Here is an 18,452-nt window from a genome sequence, read left to right as displayed (position 1 = left end):
CTTTCTTGGACAGAGCGTGACTGGGGTCTTTCTTAGAACCTTACCATTTTATCCGAAGATTTTAAAGGAACAAACAAATATCACGTAAAAAAAGAAAATTATTGCCGTTGGCAAGCACTGCAAGCAGAGTCGAGAAGCACATATTGGCTGCGGACCTCTTCCTTGAAACCAAGATAGCTACCGGTCTCCCTTCAGGCGCTGCTTCTTCTCATTCCCAGCTTTGCTACTCCTTCCACTTGCTTCATAGTATCATCAACAACAGGAACCGTGCTCCTCGTTAATTCTTCGCAGGCCCTCCTTCTCGGCTTTCACCGAACCGACCTCCCTCTTACGATTTTATACGCAAACTTCGTGAGCTTGCTTTAGCAACACCTCGCCAGTCACATTGGGTAAGCCTTTCACTGTGTGAGAGAGAGAGAGAGAGAGAGAGAGAGAGAGAGAGAGAGAGCTATTGTCACTTTATGCTTTGCACATCTCTATGAACTCGAGCTCCGGTATTTACTAAGGCATGATGGAACGAGCACTGTTTGGGTTGCTCCTTCTTGAAATTTTGAAGCGAAGCAGCTTGTTGGCAGAGATTGTATTCATTTTTGATGGATTCCTAGAGTTGAGATGTCACATCTGGGGCCTCACTTTGCAAAGCATCTGGACGCTCGTGTGTTGCTATTGATTTATCTCTTGGGATGTCCAAGCCTGTTACAATGGTATCAGAGCTCATTAAGATTCTTCTTATATGGAGGATCCGATCCTTTTTATAGCACACATAGTTTTTCTTTGAAAGAATCTTCGTGTCCTGACCCCAGACTTATTAGCCTCTCCCACCCTTCGTACATCGCGCATCGGGCGCGCTCCCGTCTTCATCGCTCTGTCTTAAAGGACGTAAGTCATAAAAAACCCAAGAGTATACATGTCTTTTTGTGGAGAATCTGACAGAGAGAACACCTCTCGGTGGACAAATAGAGAAATATTGAAATCCAGCGCGGGAATCAAAGAAAAGAATGAAGATTTGGACAAATTCTTGGCAGAAAAGTTTGCAAGAGTAGAGTACAAACGTCAACTTTGCAGTTGACACATGTGTGAAAAGATTGATCTAGTACTCCAGAGACCCAAGATTTGCGAAACACTTGAAGGATTACTTGATCGATGAGATTTACTCGAGATGGCGAGAGGCCATTGATTCTCCTCTCAGGTCGGTAGGAAAGCTGAAAGGACAAACGAGTGCAAAAAAGCGAAGCCTGTACTCACAGAAATACAGAAAGAGCTGGATAGAATTCTTAAAAAGAAGAATCAAAGGACCACCGGAAGACTAGCCAGGGATGTCCAAGGCAGCCGAAGAGCGTGGAAGAAAAGGAAAGACGAAAGCAGGATTGATACCAGACTTTGTGAGGACCGACCTCAGATGGACGAAAGTACGAAACTTTGCAAGGCATGGGGCAACGTGCGAGACTAGGAAGCCCTTACCTTCTTTGATGGAGAAGCCAATGCCAACTTCATTTCAATCGAATTGGCGGCTTGACATGGAATTACGCCATAGGAAATGGGGCCACCAGCCGAGGCTGTTCTAGAGGCACCCAGATGGGATGTTTCCATTACACCTGTCATTTGCAAACTACGTTTGCATTGTCAGGGGTATTTAGGGCTGGAGGACTTTTACATCATGCCTTTGGAAGGGAGTGACGTCCTCTGAGGAATCCCTTGGTTCCCCAAGAACAGCACCATGGTCAATTATAAGGCAAAAAAAGCCATTTTGAAGAATGAGAAGGGCAAAGTGATTGTACTGAAGAGCGAGTCTGTCCCACTGGTAGCGGCTTTGACTGTTTTCAGATTAATGAAATCCAATCTTTTTGTTTACTCGATTTTCTAAAGAGAACTGAATTACGATTAAAGGTCAAATATATCTGACCTCGAAAAGGAATGACAATAATTTCTACAAGCTAAGGTTGACTGTTTTCCCTAAAGGCTTATCATGAGAGTTACCCCTGCTCGTCCGAAAGATCATACGATTGGATTCTCGATAGTACACCACCAAACCGACTATCTTACCTACCTAGTTGAGCCCAAAATGAAGAAGTGATAAAGCAGAACAGATCCCCCATTTCGAGGATCGATGATATACTTGACAGACTTCAGGGTTCTACTTGCCGAAGAGTGATCTGAAGAGTGGTTATTATCAGATCCAAATTGCTCTTGGAGACGTCTACAAGATAGCTTTCAAGATGACTTTTGTGTTTGTATAAATATTTGGTGATGCCATTTGTCCATACGAATGCTCCGGCTACATTCAATCGCATGATGGATAGGATTTTGAGAGAGTACCGAGCATTTGTGGGCACTTTCAGTGATGACATCCTCGTCTTCTCCAAGAGTGAGGTAGAGCACAAACACCATCTGCTACAAGTTTTCCAAACACTGCCGCAATATAAATTGGTTGTAAATGTGCAAAAGAGCGAATTTTTTTTCTTGTGCGAGATACACTTTTGGGGACACATCGTCTCAGTAGAAGGTGTAAAAATGGACCTGGCCAAAGTTGACGACATCCTCGTCTTCTCCAAGAGTGAGGTAGAGCACAAACACCATCTGCTACAAGTTTTCCAAACACTGCCGCAATATAAATTGGTTGTAAATGTGCAAAAGAGCGAATTTTTTTTCTTGTGCAAGATACACTTTTGGGGACACATCGTCTCAATAGAAGGTGTAAAAATGGACCTGGCCAAAGTTGAGACCATTTGTGATTGACCCAATTTGAAGAATGCTCATGAAGTTCGAAGCTTTTTGAGTTTCTTCTGCTTCTATTTTCAGTGGTTCATTCGAAAATTTGCAGAGATAGCTTCTCCTTTGCATGTGTTGATTCAAAAAGGGGTTCCTTTTACGTGGGGACCATTAGAGATTGCAGCCTGTCAGACTCTCAAGAAAAAGTTGACAATTGGACGAGTGTTGGCTTTTCCAGACTTGCAAAAGCCCTTTGATGTTTACTGTGTTGCACGTGGTCGCAGTCTGGGAGCAGTCTTGATGCAAGAAGGTCATCTCATTGCTTACGAGAGCAGGATGTTTTCATGTCTTGAATTGGTTGCACAGATTTACGAGAAAGAGCTGTTGGTAGTTATCCATGCTCTTACGTAGTGGCGACAGTATCTACTCGGAGCCTACTTTATTGACTTCACAGACCATCAGAGTTTACGCTACTTCTTGTCGCAGAATTAGCTTTGGAAAAGCAGATGAGGTGGGCTAACATCCTGTCACAGTTTCCAGATAGTCCATGTTTAGGGACAAAAGAATTTAGTGGTAGATGAGCTGTCTAGAAAGCCCTTGGTTCTGGCTATTTCTACGATACATCATTGAAGCTTCGAGGATATGGTAGATTAGTACGCCACAGATCCCGATTTTGCAGATATCTTTCACTGGATACAGAGTGGAGAGACAGCTGCAAGCTATTCCATACGGGACAACTATTTGATGCGGAAAACGATGTTGTGTGTTACACAACCTTTGAGGCCCACTTCATTCCGGTAAAGAAGATAGTTAAGCCCGATTATATGGCGAAACTGTTTGTCTCATGGATTTTCCTATTACATGGCATGTGTCACCAGGAGGTGTATTTTTCTTGTTGCCTTCTTTAAATATGTACTTCATATTTTTATTTATTTTATTTTTACTTGTTTTTTTCGGAACCCTTGAAAAGGTGCAAGTGGACATTGCATGGCCAATGTGAAATGGCTGCGGCCGAACGGGTTTCTCACATTGGGAATCTAGGTTGCTCAATCTGGGACTAGTCGTGTCAGTTAGCACTAAATTCTGATGAGTATCGAAGCCTGTGTGCCAAATGGAATTTGGGCCACTCGGAAAGTCACAATTTATAAGTTGGTGGGAACTAGGGAATTAACTCAAAAGAGACAAACTGGACGCATGGCAGTAGGAGAGCAACTTGCAAGTCAACACACACTTCAAGAGGCTCTCATCCCAAGAGGGGGCGCCCAAAATTGAAGCGGAGGCTGAAACTTTTTCATAAGTGACCTACAAAGTGTGTGAGTGGGTGCAGGATCACAGCTTTAATGGAAAGCTTGCCTTCTCCTTTGTTTCATGTAGCATGATGATTTGCTCTTAAGCATCTCTCTCTCCCCTTTGCACATATGGTAATGCCCCACTAGTTGGGCTACTCAGTTGACTATGTATATTTCTGAGGGTTTTATGAGTGTTTGCCAAGGCAAGAGCCTTTTGAACAGGTATCAAATTAGCTAACTTCTAATCCCCCACAAGTACACACAATTCCATCTCGAAGAAACGGAGAGTTTTCTCTCATGAAAACTCATCCAAATCACAAGGGGACTGTCCCATTGCGTGCGGGAGCCCTTGGGACACACGTATACGTGTTTGCTCCGCTAAAAACGATTCAAACAGAGAATTACAGCCTGCTGTGTTTTCTGCAGGTTTAGGGTTTCGCACCTAAATTGCGAGAGAACACCAAGGGAGCCTCGGGAAGGCCTTGGCATGCTTAGACATGGCTTTGGCACTTGGCAGTGACAAAATAGGGAATTTCAGCGCGTTGAAATTCTGTTACAGCTCATCAGAAAGCTTCTAAATTGCAAGGGAATCCGTCCTAGACAAGTACTTTTTACCGACAGGGGATTCGGCGTTGTTATGTTGCCAAATTGAGTCAAACGAGCTAAAAGAAAATCGAGCTCGCCCCCCCCCCCCCCCCTCGCCCTCGCGCTACCTCCCTCGCCCTTGCGCTGCCTTCCTCGCCCTCGCGCTGCCTCACGCCTTCGCGCTGCCCAGCCCAACCCGCGCCCCTTGCGTGCTACTGCCTGCCGTCCTCGCCCCACGCTGCCCCACAGCCCGTTCGCTACCCCCCCCCCCCCCCCCAAAGCCTCTTGAACTCTCGCTCGCCGCTTTATCCCCCCCCCCCCCGGTCCTCGTCGTCCCCGAAGGTCTTCTGTACTTGGCTCTGCAGCACTTTTTCTTCTGATAGTGCTCAGCATACTCGGTTGCAGATTTTCTTCACCGCTCGCTTCTTCGCCCCAGCAGTAGACACAGATGGAGGCTCCAGCTTCGCCACAGAGGGAGTCATCAGAAGTCCCCTTGCCCGACGCCGCTGAGCCGACCATTCGACTTGCTCTTTCGCTGACAGAGCAAGCGAGTCTAGCCGCAGAGGTAGAGCGCTTGCAGGCGACTTCTGTCATTTGCAAGATCCTCGGCACCCGACCTAGCAGAGGAGAGCTGCGTGACCTTCTCCAGGCTCGCCTTCTCGCAGAGGTGGGCAAGATCTTGGACGTACAGATACTCGGACGAGGTTACTATCAGATCGAGTTTGAGACCTCCGAGATGGCGTCCAAGGTCATCGCCATGAGTCCATTGACCATCCGAGCAGCACGAGCCCACTATGGACAGTGGAGACATGGTTTTGATCCTACTTCGGATGTTCTAGTAGAGGAAGCAGACATTCCCATCTCCGTCTGCTTTCCGGGTTTGAGGAGGGAGTACTTGAGACACCTCGCACGGCAGCCTCAGTAGCTGCCAAGGCGGTTGGCATTCCCTAGTTCGTATTTTGGTCAGAGACACTCACACGCTCCCGAAGGTTATTCTTCTACCTCGGGTGAGTGGGGGTTGGTTTAGACAGAGTGTGGAGTATTCGGGCCTCCCGAACCAATGCTTCATTTGTCGACAGATGGGCCATCTACTGTCCACGGAGGAGGCCTCGACCAACACCATAGCCTCAGCCTCAGCCCCAGCCTGCAAGGGCTGGCCAGCAGCCACAGACAGAGGCACAGCGCACACATGCAGAGTCACCCTCTGAGCCTGGGGCTCCAGCGGAGGAGGGATGGCAGCAGGTCCGTGGTCGACAACGACAGGGGCCACAGCGACAGCCTAGCACCCAGAGTGGTCCCCAGGTGCCTACTCAGCAGCAGTGGGTTCCCATGGGGATCTAGTTTGGTCCTCTTGAGCAGGATGAGGTCCCTACTCCAGCCCCCACCCCAACCTCACCCTCGACACCCCTCCCCCCCCCCCCCCCCCCCCCCCCACCAGAGTTCCCTCCCTCCTCCTCATCCTCCCCCCCCCCCCCGCCCCTTGCTCCGCCGCCTCTTCCTCCTGTCCCTCTACCTACCACCGCTCCCTCCCCCCTGCCCCTCTTCTCCACCGCTCCCCCCTCTCCTTCTCCCCCCCCTTCCTTTCCAGTTTCATAGTTGCCCCAGGGGGCAGGGCCTTCAGGGCCTTCTCCGGCTGCTAGGAGATCTCTTGGCAGCACCTTTGCCTCGAGTCGCTTGGTGAGAGAGGGTCAGCCCTTCTTGCGGCCCCCTCTACAGGTCCAAACGTCTCCCCTTGCAGATATCCCTCGAGGTCTGACGAGCATTGACATCCGGTGCCGATGGGATTTCTTCGACTACGACTTCACTTGTTTTCTCGGCGACCCCTCAGCCAACCTTGAGGCAGCTTGCTTCAGGGTCCATGTTTTGCTCCTTGCAGCTAGGGGGACAGAGGCCTTGGACTCAGCAGTTAGCTTTTCCTTTCCTCTCTGCGGCAGGGACCAGACTGAGTGGACTCTCGACTCAGTGTTGGGATGGTTACACACACAGATCCTAGAGTTCTCTCACCACATGGGAGAATTAGGAGTGACAGACATGCTTCAGACTCTGTGGCCATTGGCCAAGTTTGCTGTGACACCTCCAGATTCAGCAGGATGTAGACACATTGTGGTTTACTTCTTTGCCGATACACAATGCTTGCCATGCTATGTATACATTCACGAGGACTCTTGGACAGAGGAGGTTGCTTTACGTACGGCTCGCTCTGCTTGGGCTTGGGCCAGGCACTCGATGCAGTCACGCCTATCTAGAGGACGTTCGGATGCGAATTACTCCCCATCCAAGCCAGCCTCAAAGATAGCCCGTCTAGCTGCTGTGGCAGCATCTGTTCTCTCTCGCTCCCCATGAGGATCGTCTCATGGAACGTGCAGGGACTAGGTGGGCCCCAATTTCAGCGTCAGCGGCATGGTTACCCGGAACGCGGAACGGGAACGGCGATGGGATCCCTGCGGAACGGGGGAACGGCTAGGGGTCCGGAACGGGAACGGCGCGGAACGGGAGGTATAAAAAACACCCAAATAGTGCATTTTTAGCTCCTTGTGTTTAAATACAAGGAGTATTAGAGTGCTTTGACTCTAATACTCACAAAAAACTCGTTTTGAAGACCATTCAACCTTGCTATGACTAGATGATGATGTGAGAGAGAGAGAGAGAGAGAGAGAGAGAGAGAGAGACTCGAGAGAGTGAGAGGGAGAGGGAGAGGGAGAGATTTGAGAGAGTGGGAGGGAGAGGAAGAGAGCTTGAAGGCGTGAAGCCTTGAGCCTTGAGAGAGTGAGTCTTGAGAGGGAGAGATCTTGAGAGTGTGAGAGGGAGAGAGCTTGAGCCTTGAGGATTAGCTTGTGGAGAGAAAGGGGGAGGGGGGTGCATTTTATGAGTCCTTGAGGCCTTGCACACTTCAAAACAAAGCCCAAACATTTACTTCAATTTTTTCAATTTTTGCCAAATTTGTTTGTAGCCGTTGGCCGTTCCAGGGGCATTCCGGAATGTTCCGGGGGCGTTCCGGAACGTTACGGAACGGCCGTTCCGGTTTGCACTGGCCACCCGGAACGTCAAACGTTCCAAGACGTCTCGGAACGTTCGGGAAGGGAACTGCCCCCCGGAACGCCGGAACGCCGGAACGGGGGCTAGGGGGCGTTTCTCGGTAACTCTGGTCAGCGGGGCAGACTGCGTCAGGAGCTTCAGCGCTGCCTTGTGGGAGGAGAGATTGATCTCCTAATGCTTCAGGAGAACCATCTGTGTGAGAGCCTCATTAGACGTTGTGGTCAGCTCTTGCGTGGATGATATGACACTTTTTGGTCAGCTGCATTTGGACCTAGAGGCATCCAGGGTGGGGTATGTATGATTATTGCGGACTCTTTGCAGCAGGCCATTGTGGGCAGAGGGATTATTGTGCCAGGCAGGGCTCAGTGGATTACTATGCAAGTTCAGGGTTGCCTAGTGAGCTTCCTGAACATCTATGCGCCCAATATGGCGAGTGCTCGAGCAGAGTTTTGGTCACAGATAGTTGAGTCTTTGCCGCCGCAAGCAGAACACTGGTGCATAGGAGGGGACTTCAACATATTGGAGGACTCTTCTGACAGGATTGGTGGTAGCCATGCTACGGTGCATGGAGTTGAGCTGGCAGCTTGGGAGAGGTTTTGTATGACTTTGAGGGTCTCGGATGTTTGGCAGCACTCTGGCTTTGTGAGGCCCCCGACACCCTTGCCTTCTCGCGTTCGGACCGCAGAGTGGGAGGAGTGAATCTATCGCGGATAGATCGCTTCTACACTAGTGACCACTTCAGTGACTTGGGAGGGTCAGTGGGCATTCTTGCAGGGACTTCCTTCTCGGACCATGTACCAGTGATTCTCACAGTGGCAGACAGGCAGAGGAGTGGGAGCATGATGCTTCGCATCCCAGAGAGGATCTTGTTGGACTCAGCACTCAGAGAGCGGGTAGAGGCTCTTTGGACAGAGAGCTTAGACATGCATGACTCTACTGCTGACAGAGTGGCCTCAGGCCTAGCGCAGATCAGCCGTTTTTTTCTCCAGGAGTCTCAGGCTCGCCAGGCTGCAGCGAGAGAGGAGCAACATCTCAGACGGGGCATTGCTTCGCTACAGAGGATGCAGGAGCAGCATCCAAACAGTCCTTGGTTGGAGGAGCAGCTACAACAGGCTCGTCAGGGGCTTGTTAGCACAGAGGAGAGTTGACATGAGTTTGCTTTCCACCGACAGGTAGCTTAGTGGACCCAGGTGGGCGACAAAGTGACGGGTGCTTTCTTTGAGACAGTGGGGCCTCGGCATTCGCATGCCAAGGTCTGAGGAGGCCCGACGGGTCAGTTGCTTCTGAGCCCGAGGATATGCATGCAGTTGCTACTGACTTTTACCGTGAGTTACTGTCTGCAGAGCCCCAATCAGAGCGTCAGGATGCATGCAGGGAGCAAGTTTGGGCACCGATGCCTTGTCTTGTGACTGAGGAGATGCGTCAGAGGCTTGAGCTGCACACAGCTCTTAGGGCCCTCCTCCGTGGTAGCTGTCCGGGTGAGGATGGGCTGACTCCCAGTTTTTTCTTGGAGTACTGGGACCTGCTTGGCCCAGATCTCTGTAGCGCATTTCAGTACATTTTGCACACAGGGGTGATGCCTGACAACATGAGTGAGGGCCTGATCTACCTCATTCCCAAGGAGGGTGGCTCCTTGGATGAGATTTGACAGTGGCACCCCATCACCATCCTCAACTCAGCTTACAAAATTCTTGCCAAGGCTCTGAGTTTGAGGATTCAGCCACTTCTAGAGAGCCTTATACATGGGACTTAGACAGGTTTTGTCAAGGAGCGTAGTATCCTTGACAATATCTTTACTTTTTGGGAGGTCTGCCCTGGCACGGCTCCGTGGTGAGTACCTAGTGATTCTTCTTCTCGATTTTGAGAAGGCATACGACAGAGTTGACTGGGACTTTCTAGAGGGCACTCTACGCAAGATGGGCTTCTCAGATGCTTGGATCAGAGGGGTGTCAGCTTTGTACAGACAGGTTCACAGTCAGGTACTTTTGGCAGGAGGTAGAGGTGATCGCTTCATGCTCACACGTTCGGTCAGAGAGGGCTGTCCTCTTGCCCCCTTCCTCTTTCTGTTCTATGCGGAGGCGATGAGCAGGTTTTTGGTGTCGTAGCAGGTTGGTCTACGGAGCTTAGCACTCCCTATTTGGGGAGATGAGCTTCTGGACGCTGAGTTTGCCGACGACTTAGCCTTGTACCTAGAGGGCCAGGAGGCCAACCTTCAGCAGGCTCTGGAGACCTTCTGTTGTGCATCGGGTGCACTGATCAACTGGAGAAAGACATTGGCTTTCTCGGTTGGTAGTGCTCCTGTACCCAATTGGATGCCAAGAGAGGGTTTTAGGTGGATTCCCCCAAGGACTGCAGTTCGGTACTTGGGATGTCAGGTTGGTTTGGACTTGTCTCCCGAGCAGCAGATTGCTCCCCTTCTCCTGTCTATCGGGAGAAAGTTGTTACATTGGAGCTCAGCACGACTTTCTTTGGCTGGCAGAAGGCGTCATTTGAGGTAGTCGAGGGTGCTAAGAAGGTCCCATCATTTCTGAGCACCAAAGATAAGATTTTTGAAGCGGAGAAAAAGAAAAAAAAGTAGATTTTTGAGAAAGTCTAGAAGCATGGAAGGCCATCTAGCAGTTCAGAGGAGGAGAGTTCGTCCTTTCTGACAGTGACGAGATGAGCAAGAAGAACAAGGAGTTCAAGGAAGGGCGTCAAGCCGTCAGGTTCGAGACGTTTCAGGCTACCAGGGCACCCATCAAGCCGTTTGACGTCGCCTTCTCGGGAGATTGGTTTACAGAACACTCCAAGGTACAAAGGTGGCATCTAACTTGAAAGGAACTGCACAGACATGGTTGTCTACTCTGTTGTTACGCAGACAAGCACCTGCAACGTAGGCAAAATTCAAGAAAATTTTCACATCAACTTGGATATCAGATGAATAGGAAAGAAATGTCATCATGGCTTGGCATCACTTGAGAATGACTAAGAAAGATACATTGGATGATTACTGCCAGAGGTTTTGGGATACTTATTTGCTAGTGTCTTCGTTTCGGAAGATTACTTTGAGAGATCAGATTGAGCGGTTTTGCTGTGGTTTGCTAAAAGAGATTTGAGACTATTGTCTAAACCAAAAGTCTGACTCTATTCAGAGACTTATGGAACATGCTAAGCAACGACTTGGAATGAATGCCGGCTCATTGACTTATCCGATGGACAGGATAGCATCCACCTCAACCGGGCAAGAGTGCTAGTGAAAAGAATGAATTAGGGGAACCGGATGACAGCTCATCATAGGATTCTGGAGAATCGGATGGTAGCATATCTGAAGGTTCCAACGAACTAAGGGAACCAGATGCAAGTTCATCAGAGGATTCCGAAGAAAGGGGATTAGATGATAGTGCATCTCAGCGTTCCGATGATTGAGACTGACATACCAATGGACAGGGGAAGCTAGCGAAGCTACCCATAGGTCCCAAGGCACAAGGAAAGAAACGAAAAGGGAATCAACTGAATTGCCTAAACCCAGGATAAGATTTTTGAGCAAATCAGTATGATCTAGATCTGGATACTGCTTTTGCCAAGGTGCACGAGGTTCTTGAGAAGTCTCAAGTACGGCATAAGAAGGCAACCGACAAGGATCGACGCGACTTGCAGGCAAAGGAAGATGGGTGCTCTTATTGGTTGCGAAGGCACGCTTCAGGAAACGAAAGGGAAAGGAGCGGCTTTTTGAAATTCAAGAACTATTTGGCATTGGATGTGAAGTGGATGGAGGAGGAGGACCTACGAGATACTCCTCAGATATGGGAACTTTCCTTTGAGGCTTTCGGTCTAGCTTCGACTATTTCGAGAGATCCCGTGGATCAACAGGGTTGAATCTGGTGCTGACGGGACTGCACAAGAGGAGAGTCACTCCGCTCCTTTGTCACAGGTTACCTAGATGGAATAAAGTCACTGATCTTCCTTTGGATTTCAGGGATACAGATGGGCTGATAGTATTCTTTTTTTTCCGAGAAAAAGATCCTTCTATTAGTTAATGAAACTGCCCATAGGGTTGACAGTATTCTATTGGATGACTTTATGAGAGTACTTCGACGTGGGAGTTCGTGAAATGATTCTGATTTACGTGTGCTCTCTCATGTGAGTCGTGTCTTAGTGCATGTTTGAAAGACGAATGACTGCAGCATTTCGGTCTTGAGATTCCATATGAGATGGACATGACAACAATCAGAATCAGTCAATCCAACATCAATGAGATCCAATGTGAATCTAGATGCGATTGCTAAACTTGTTGTAGAGGGATCATGGTCCAAGATCTCAATGGACTTTATGTGATTTGATTTGAATGTTCAGTGACTGTCGTCTTTGTGCAAGTGCTAGATTTGTGTCATCTAGTGCGTCAGTGTCTACTGAACTGGTTTTTGGCTTATGTCTGATTTTGCAGGCACAATCAAAGGCAATTACAATTCTTTCAAGAGGGGGGTATGTCACAAAGTTGTCCTCAAATGCCCCTACATCAAGACGAAGTAACCCATTACAGCTCCATGTTGCCATCTTCAGCGTGGTCCCATAGGTCTCGCACCATCATGCGGAGCGTTGCTCCAATATCACCACCCTTTCATCTTGGTAAAAAGCAATCTTACCTTTTTCCCTTGCCGCTCTAATATCCGACATTACCTCCTGCATATGAGCAATTTGCGAGAGCGTGAGGTCGTTTCCAAGAAAGATGCCCGTCTTCTTAAGAGTTGGTCTCTTCTTCAAAAAGTCCTTCGCTTCTATGGAGGGCAAACGAAGGATAAGGGGCCCTTTTCTTCGAGGTTTCCCCATTGCTTCCACTTTTCTTATTGCCCACTCTCCAAGCTCTCGTATGCATCGGCTCATTAACCCCCATCATAGCCATGAGTTCTTTTACCTTTTCATCCACATTATCTTTGTCTTTGAGACCACAAATTCTCACATGCAAGGCACACACCCATCTCCTTTGCTCCTCTTCCAGTGTCAAGTTAATGATGGTGGGTGTGGGGGTTGTTTCGTTGCCTTCTCCTTTCTTGGCAACCTCGATCCATCTCTCGGCCTTGTCCGCTTTCTGTTGAGTCTTTGTAATAACATCCACCTAGGAAGTCGCCATTTCGGTGTGTTTCGTGATCGCACCTCTGCAAGCTTCTTCTTGAGTAATGCAATCTCCTCATCTTAGGCGGTTAGAGAGAGAGAGAGAGAGAGAGAGAGAGAGAGAGAGAGAGAGAGAGAGAGAGAGAGAGAGAGAGAGAAATGAAATGTTATATTAACGTCTTCAAAAGGCCACAATGACCTATGAGACCCGAAAGTTACAAAGTGGTGGATCTGATACAAAGTCAGAGTAACAAAATAACCTAACAACAGTACAAAACAAAGATATATACTATGGGGTCCTAAGTTGGTCGATGCGAGTCAAGCAAAAACTAAGCAGAATAATGGGCGGCTTGTTGGGATAGCTGAATCACAAGAGATCTAGCATCGGTCGTTGGCGAATCTCATCAATTTCCTCCATGGTTAGAAGTCTGACTGGGCGTCGTGTATGCCTGGCCAGCGTGCTCCGAATTTTCTGTCGTAGCCTCCGTCGATGCTGTGTAGTTCTTCGCAGTCGCGGGCGCCTGGATTTCCCCAATTCAATCGCTCGGTCAATCAGTGTGCCTCTGGTGTGAGACGGGGGGGAGCTCTGCTGTGGGAGTGGCTCTTGCGGCTGTCCCGTGTCTGCTCTGAAGAAGTCTGTGATCCGTCTTTGAGACTGGCTAGCCTCGCCCTTCATCAGGCTATCTCTGTGTCTGCGCAGCTCGAGCAAGAACAAACCTAGACATCTCTGATCTTCGTATCCCATGACTCTTGAGAGTGGTCCAAAACCCTCTCTGAACAAGCAATGGAAGAGAGAGAGAGAGAGAGAGAGAGAGAGAGAGAGAGAGAGAGAGTTTTTCTGTGCTTCAGCCTCCTAATGGGCTTCTCAAGTTGGCTGCAAGACCTGAGGCAATTGCAAAGTTATAGCCTGCAATACAGCTCTTTTGCAAACGATATGCCAATTTCTTGGAGGTAAGGTTTATTGGTATGTATTGTTTCATGTGATTATCTTGTTGACCTTTCTAGAAATGAGGATTTGCAGAAATCAATGTTTACTTGCCCACAAATTGTGCACACTATAGTTTGTTTTCGTCTAAGTGTCTGTAGTTCAGTCTTGCTGGGTAACAAAAGGCCTAGACTCTACAGACTAAAGATTCCTATAATTATGTGAAGCTTACTCTCTTCATCGATTTCAGCTCAAAATTTTGTCAAGTGTGCTGTGCCGTATCAAAACTGTTTGATGTGCAATCAGAGATGCAAGTTTTCAACTTTTTGATTGACACTTTGTTTATGATGCTTTCATTGCAGGAAGAAAGAAAATATCGAGAACTGGCAGTACAGATTAGCAAAAGGTCGTCTTCTCCTACATGCCCACTCATGAACAGGTGTTTGCAGTTGGAAGGGCAGATCTTGTGCGGAAAATCAAGGTTGGTCACTCATGTCCTCTTTTGTAGGAGTAGGAGGATGCTTTCTGATGGCTTTTCATTACCAATCAACACCCACGTGATTTCTGAAATGTTTGTTCTGGTTTTCAGGATGCAGGAGGCTTTTTCTATGTGGCACATGCCTTAGGTTTAAAGACAAATCGCCGTCCAAATGGTTTTTGGTGCGTCTATATGTCTCCTTTTTCTATATGACATAAAATATTATTGCACAGGCTTCCATTTTGAACTTGCAATGGGTATGTATGGTTCAATAGGCAAGGACGGCATGACATCAACTGGTTCTTAGAAACAGCAGGATTGACGTCATGAGCATTGCTTATGCTGGAGAAACCAGATGCAGCTGATGGATATTTTAAATGCTTGTTATGATTGGTAGATTGCTGCTATTTTTCTTACTCCATATATTCATCATCGTCCCATCAGGCCGTCAACTCTTAGCAGGAATAACATGAACGAAGTGTGAGGAGCACGGTGGTACTGGAGTACTGCTTGTGGTTTTCAGTTGTTGAAAAAGACACTTATGTGGGTTGATGCATTGTTGAGTTCTATAGAAAAAGTGGATGTTGTCTATCTGTGCTGGCTTTTGCTCGTAAATTTCGCGAGTGTTGCCTTTTCCTTGTGACAAAGTACAAGCTGACCCATTTGAATCAGAGATAATATCATTTGGTTAGCTGGATAGCAGAAGCAGTGTTTTTGAATAGAAACTCACAAGGAGATTTGGGGATGCTCATCCTGTGTTGATATATCTGTTTAACCAGAAATTTTTCTTGATACTTGTTTCTTGTTTGTAATAGGGACGATTTGTGGCGGCTTGATTTTGAAATAGAGTGCTGTTTATTGGAAAGCTGGGTAAAGCATGCCAATAAGGAAACTGGTAGGAGGCCTCAATGTGATGTAGTAGCTGCTTAATTGAATTAATAAGAAAGGGACGGGTGTTTTTGATGATCTATTTATTACACTGATATGTTTCAGGTGAGGTCTACTTCAAAACGTCATTTCCAATGAAATCACTTCTGAGAAGCCGCAATTTCTGAATGTTTTGGGAAAAGCTGGGTGGCACATCAATTAGGGAGAAGAATGACTAAAAGCAGAAAGAAGTCGAGGCAATAGTATTCCATACTTTCTGGTTGCAGATAGTCTTGAAGAGTGTTACAGAGAGGTGGCACATCAAGTAGGGAGAAGATTTATTCGGAACAGCGTGAGGTCACCTTGCAATGAGATTAGCTGCTTCGGATGAAGCCTCTGTACAGTCATGTTTCTTGGTGCATAGGCAGCTTGGATTTTGCAATGAAGTTTTTACTGGAGCTAATTTAGCAAAAGTTTACAGCCTTAGCCAATCTACAAGTAGTAGGTTTTGAAAATATGGACAGCAGTAGCTGAGTTGCAAGCTCTTCTCAAAGCATGTACATATACAGGAAAAATTATTGACAGATATATGTTAATGTATGTTGATAGAGAAAATTTTGTAAGGATGGGTGTGTTATGTCATTGTCATGTCTCTTATTTGAAAAGTTTTTGTGATTATGCGGATGGTGTGGAGGTTTTATGGGGTTCATCAAAAGAAGTAAAGTGAATGTAAAACTGTAGTTGTTACATCTCGTGCCAAGGGTCACAAGGAATCTCACAGGTTTTCTTCTAAAGTAGAACTTGGCAGGCCAAAAAAATTGTAAAGTTTCGTGCTGGTTCCTCTATTCCTTCGAAGACCAGTATTATCGATAAGTTGAGTTCTCCTTTTCTTTTCAATTGATGATATCCATAGGCCTTGAGCATAATTCACCTGATCAGAGGAAATGTCATGGAACTCTATAAGATCATTTCTGATATGGTTTGAGTGTCGGTTCTATTTTGTAGGCACTCAAAACCACCTCATGTTATCTCGGGGTTTACACAAATTGAATAGGAAAAGGGTTGGTTTCATTCATGAAAAGCTTACAAATAAGGTAGTTTTGAATTAAGCCTTGAACGCACGTAGTATATAGATTTTATATAGGGTAACCTCTTCGAGGGTATCAAGAAAACCATAGTTTCTCATATTTATTTCTCTGGTAGATTCAAAGCCACAATCTTCTTAAGATGAGGCTTCGAGAACCTCATCTCGAATATGTCAAAATTACTAAAAATCTTACGACACCAAACCAATATAGACATTATATCAGCACAGATAAAAACTTGCAGTATGATGTCATGTAATGAGACTTTTCTAAGCCCTGTGTATTCCATATGTCTGGGTTTTTTTACTTTTGAATAAAGTATGGTAAATGGTTGATGGTCTATCTTCTAAAAGCATAGAAATGATTCAAAAAACACGAAAGATTAAAATGCTTGCTATTTAAACCACACACTGATCGTCTTAAAAAGCAATCAATTGAATTACTGATTAAGGAAAGTTGGCCAAGATAGTCTTCTGTTTAAAGCATATGGTAGAGAGAGCCCAAAAAGCTTTCAATCCTAATTTGTGGATATTAGACAAAGATTGTTTTCAACTGATTAATTCAAAACTCTTGTGATGAAGGTAACAAATGAGTGAAGTTCTATCTGTATTGATAAGGAAGTGGCTTGATGAGTAAAACTCAATCTTTGTCCATCATATCAATAGAAGAAGAAGATGGAAAAAACAAGAGCAACCGTGATCGAGGCTAACGGAAGGTAAGGCTTGAGAAACAATCCACTGCTTGTCATGCTAGAAGTTGAAGCATCGGTTGAACTGTCGAAGTCTGCAAAACAAAGGCCCCAAAAGAAAAATCTCAGTATAGGAGCACATTTATGAATTTTTAAGCCACTACAATGCAAAAGAAGAAATTTTGTGCACCAGCATTAACCATTCTGTGCACTTTTGGATACATGGAGGTCTCTGTCATAAAGTATCTGTAAAATAATCAACATTTTTTCTTTTGCTAAAAAAGGATTATGTACAAATTTGCATCCAAAACCTCCATGTGGAGAAGAAAGTTGAGACTAAAATTGCTTAAGTACATATATTCATTGCTTCTGATACTTTATTTAAGAAGTGATATTTTGAGTTCTGTAGTGGGGTTACATTGAACACTGATGCCAAATCACCCGTGCCACCATGGTGGGCGTCGGTATATGCTATGGAAATGGTGGAGGAAAACAAGTTTTTAATAAAAAAAATCAAATTTGAATTTTTGCTGTTTGTACCAGTGCATCTTCATGAAGCATGTTGAGCTAGGAATCCATGCTAGTTCTGATGGTCATATGGAGATAACAAGTCATGTTAAGACTCTGTCAAGATCCAACTTCAAATCATAAAGCATAAAATTCAAGTATACCATAGCTCATGTTTCTAAAATTTGACTATATATGTTCATGGCTTTGTTTAAAACCTCATTGTTCTTGCCACCCTAGCGGCGGTGCTGCATCTGGAGGCAGTGGAAGTCCTACTTGTATTTATAAAGCATACAAAGCCTATAAATGTCCAACTTGATTTTCATGGAAGCATAAAGAGTGCAGTAATATTGAAACACTTACAGAGAGTGTGGTCGACGGAGTGGAATCGAGCATGCGGCTGCGATGTCGCAATGGCACCGAGGAAGAGGAATGATAAACAAATCAAGGCAAGAAGAAGAGGGATTTGTCTTGCAGGCACGGCGATGTGATGCTTGCTAACTTCTGACCAGCTTGGGAACGCCATGTATGTCTGTGGGCATTAGCTGGGGGTGCCGTGCAGAGAGGTTCTATTTATTGTTGGACGCGGAGAGAGAGAGAGAGAGGGAGCTGGTACGTAGTTTGCCATGCAGACAACTCCGACCCTTCCTTTTCATTGAGCCTCTCTCTTGCTGCCAGCCACCCTTCCTTTTCATTTAGCCTCTCTCTTGCTGCCAGCCACCGTTCCTTTTGTCACACATGGGCGCCCAAAAGAGGCTAGCTAAACCTCTGCAGCGAAAGATGTTTGGCCAACTGGATTACTTCAACGCTCAATGGGAAAAGACAACCGAACTGTTGCACATCGCGCCTACATCGCACATCGAGATGGGTAAGGCCTGACGGTGGGTCCAAGCCGGCCTGTTTTGCCCCTCAGCAGATGAGAGTCAGCCAACTCAAGTGCGAAGTTGTCCGGGCGCCTATGTGTGGCATGGGCCTTATTGTCTGACCCCCTCTTCTCTCTCTTTTTTCAATAAAGCCTCACGCTCCTCCACGCTGCCCATATATCTTATGTCACATATTGAACGTCATCCTACGGTTAATAAGCATCTTAGAAGCTTTTCATATGCCATTGTTTGCTCTCTTTACAATTACATTGCATGCTCTTCCAACTCTGTAAATTTTTGCATACAATCTATAGTTGAGGCTTTGCCAAAAG

At 46.5% G+C, this 18,452-nt stretch overlaps 2 protein-coding genes across 4 annotated transcripts; one reads left to right on the top strand and one right to left on the bottom strand.

Annotated features, from left to right (window-relative positions):
• Nucleotides 1–94: 94 nt before the first annotated feature.
• Nucleotides 95–15,600, top strand: LOC147421805 (uncharacterized). Of its 3 annotated transcripts, none has more exons than XM_086502615.1 (6): nt 95–389; nt 13,557–13,671; nt 13,995–14,113; nt 14,222–14,292; nt 14,926–15,005; nt 15,104–15,600. In XM_086502615.1, the coding sequence occupies exons 3-6, from the start codon at nt 14,054–14,056 to the stop codon at nt 15,163–15,165; spliced, it is 273 nt and encodes a 90-aa protein (XP_086358741.1). In that variant the 5' UTR covers nt 95–389; nt 13,557–13,671; nt 13,995–14,053; the 3' UTR covers nt 15,166–15,600. The 3 variants fall into 3 exon arrangements, with proteins under 3 accessions (XP_086358741.1, XP_086358740.1, XP_086358742.1); XM_086502614.1 differs by having other exon boundaries at nt 96–389; nt 13,557–13,658; XM_086502616.1 differs by lacking the exon at nt 13,557–13,671 and having other exon boundaries at nt 96–389.
• A 904-nt stretch (nt 15,601–16,504) lies between these two features.
• On the bottom strand, nt 16,505–18,154 carry LOC147421804 (uncharacterized). The gene is made up of 2 exons (XM_086503442.1): nt 17,621–18,154; nt 16,505–16,845 (listed from the first exon to the last, which is right to left on the bottom strand). Exons 1-2 carry the CDS (start codon nt 17,781–17,783, stop codon nt 16,721–16,723), a joined length of 288 nt encoding a protein of 95 aa, XP_086359568.1. The 5' UTR covers nt 17,784–18,154; the 3' UTR covers nt 16,505–16,720.
• Nucleotides 18,155–18,452: the final 298 nt, after the last annotated feature.

Source organism: Adiantum capillus-veneris, chromosome 27 (assembly GCF_014529385.1).
Source record: "Adiantum capillus-veneris isolate H3 chromosome 27, ASM1452938v2, whole genome shotgun sequence".
NCBI lineage: Eukaryota > Viridiplantae > Streptophyta > Polypodiopsida > Polypodiales > Pteridaceae > Adiantum > Adiantum capillus-veneris.
The sequence above is the reverse complement of the archived record's forward strand: the minus strand, read 5'-3'. Positions and strand labels throughout refer to the sequence as shown.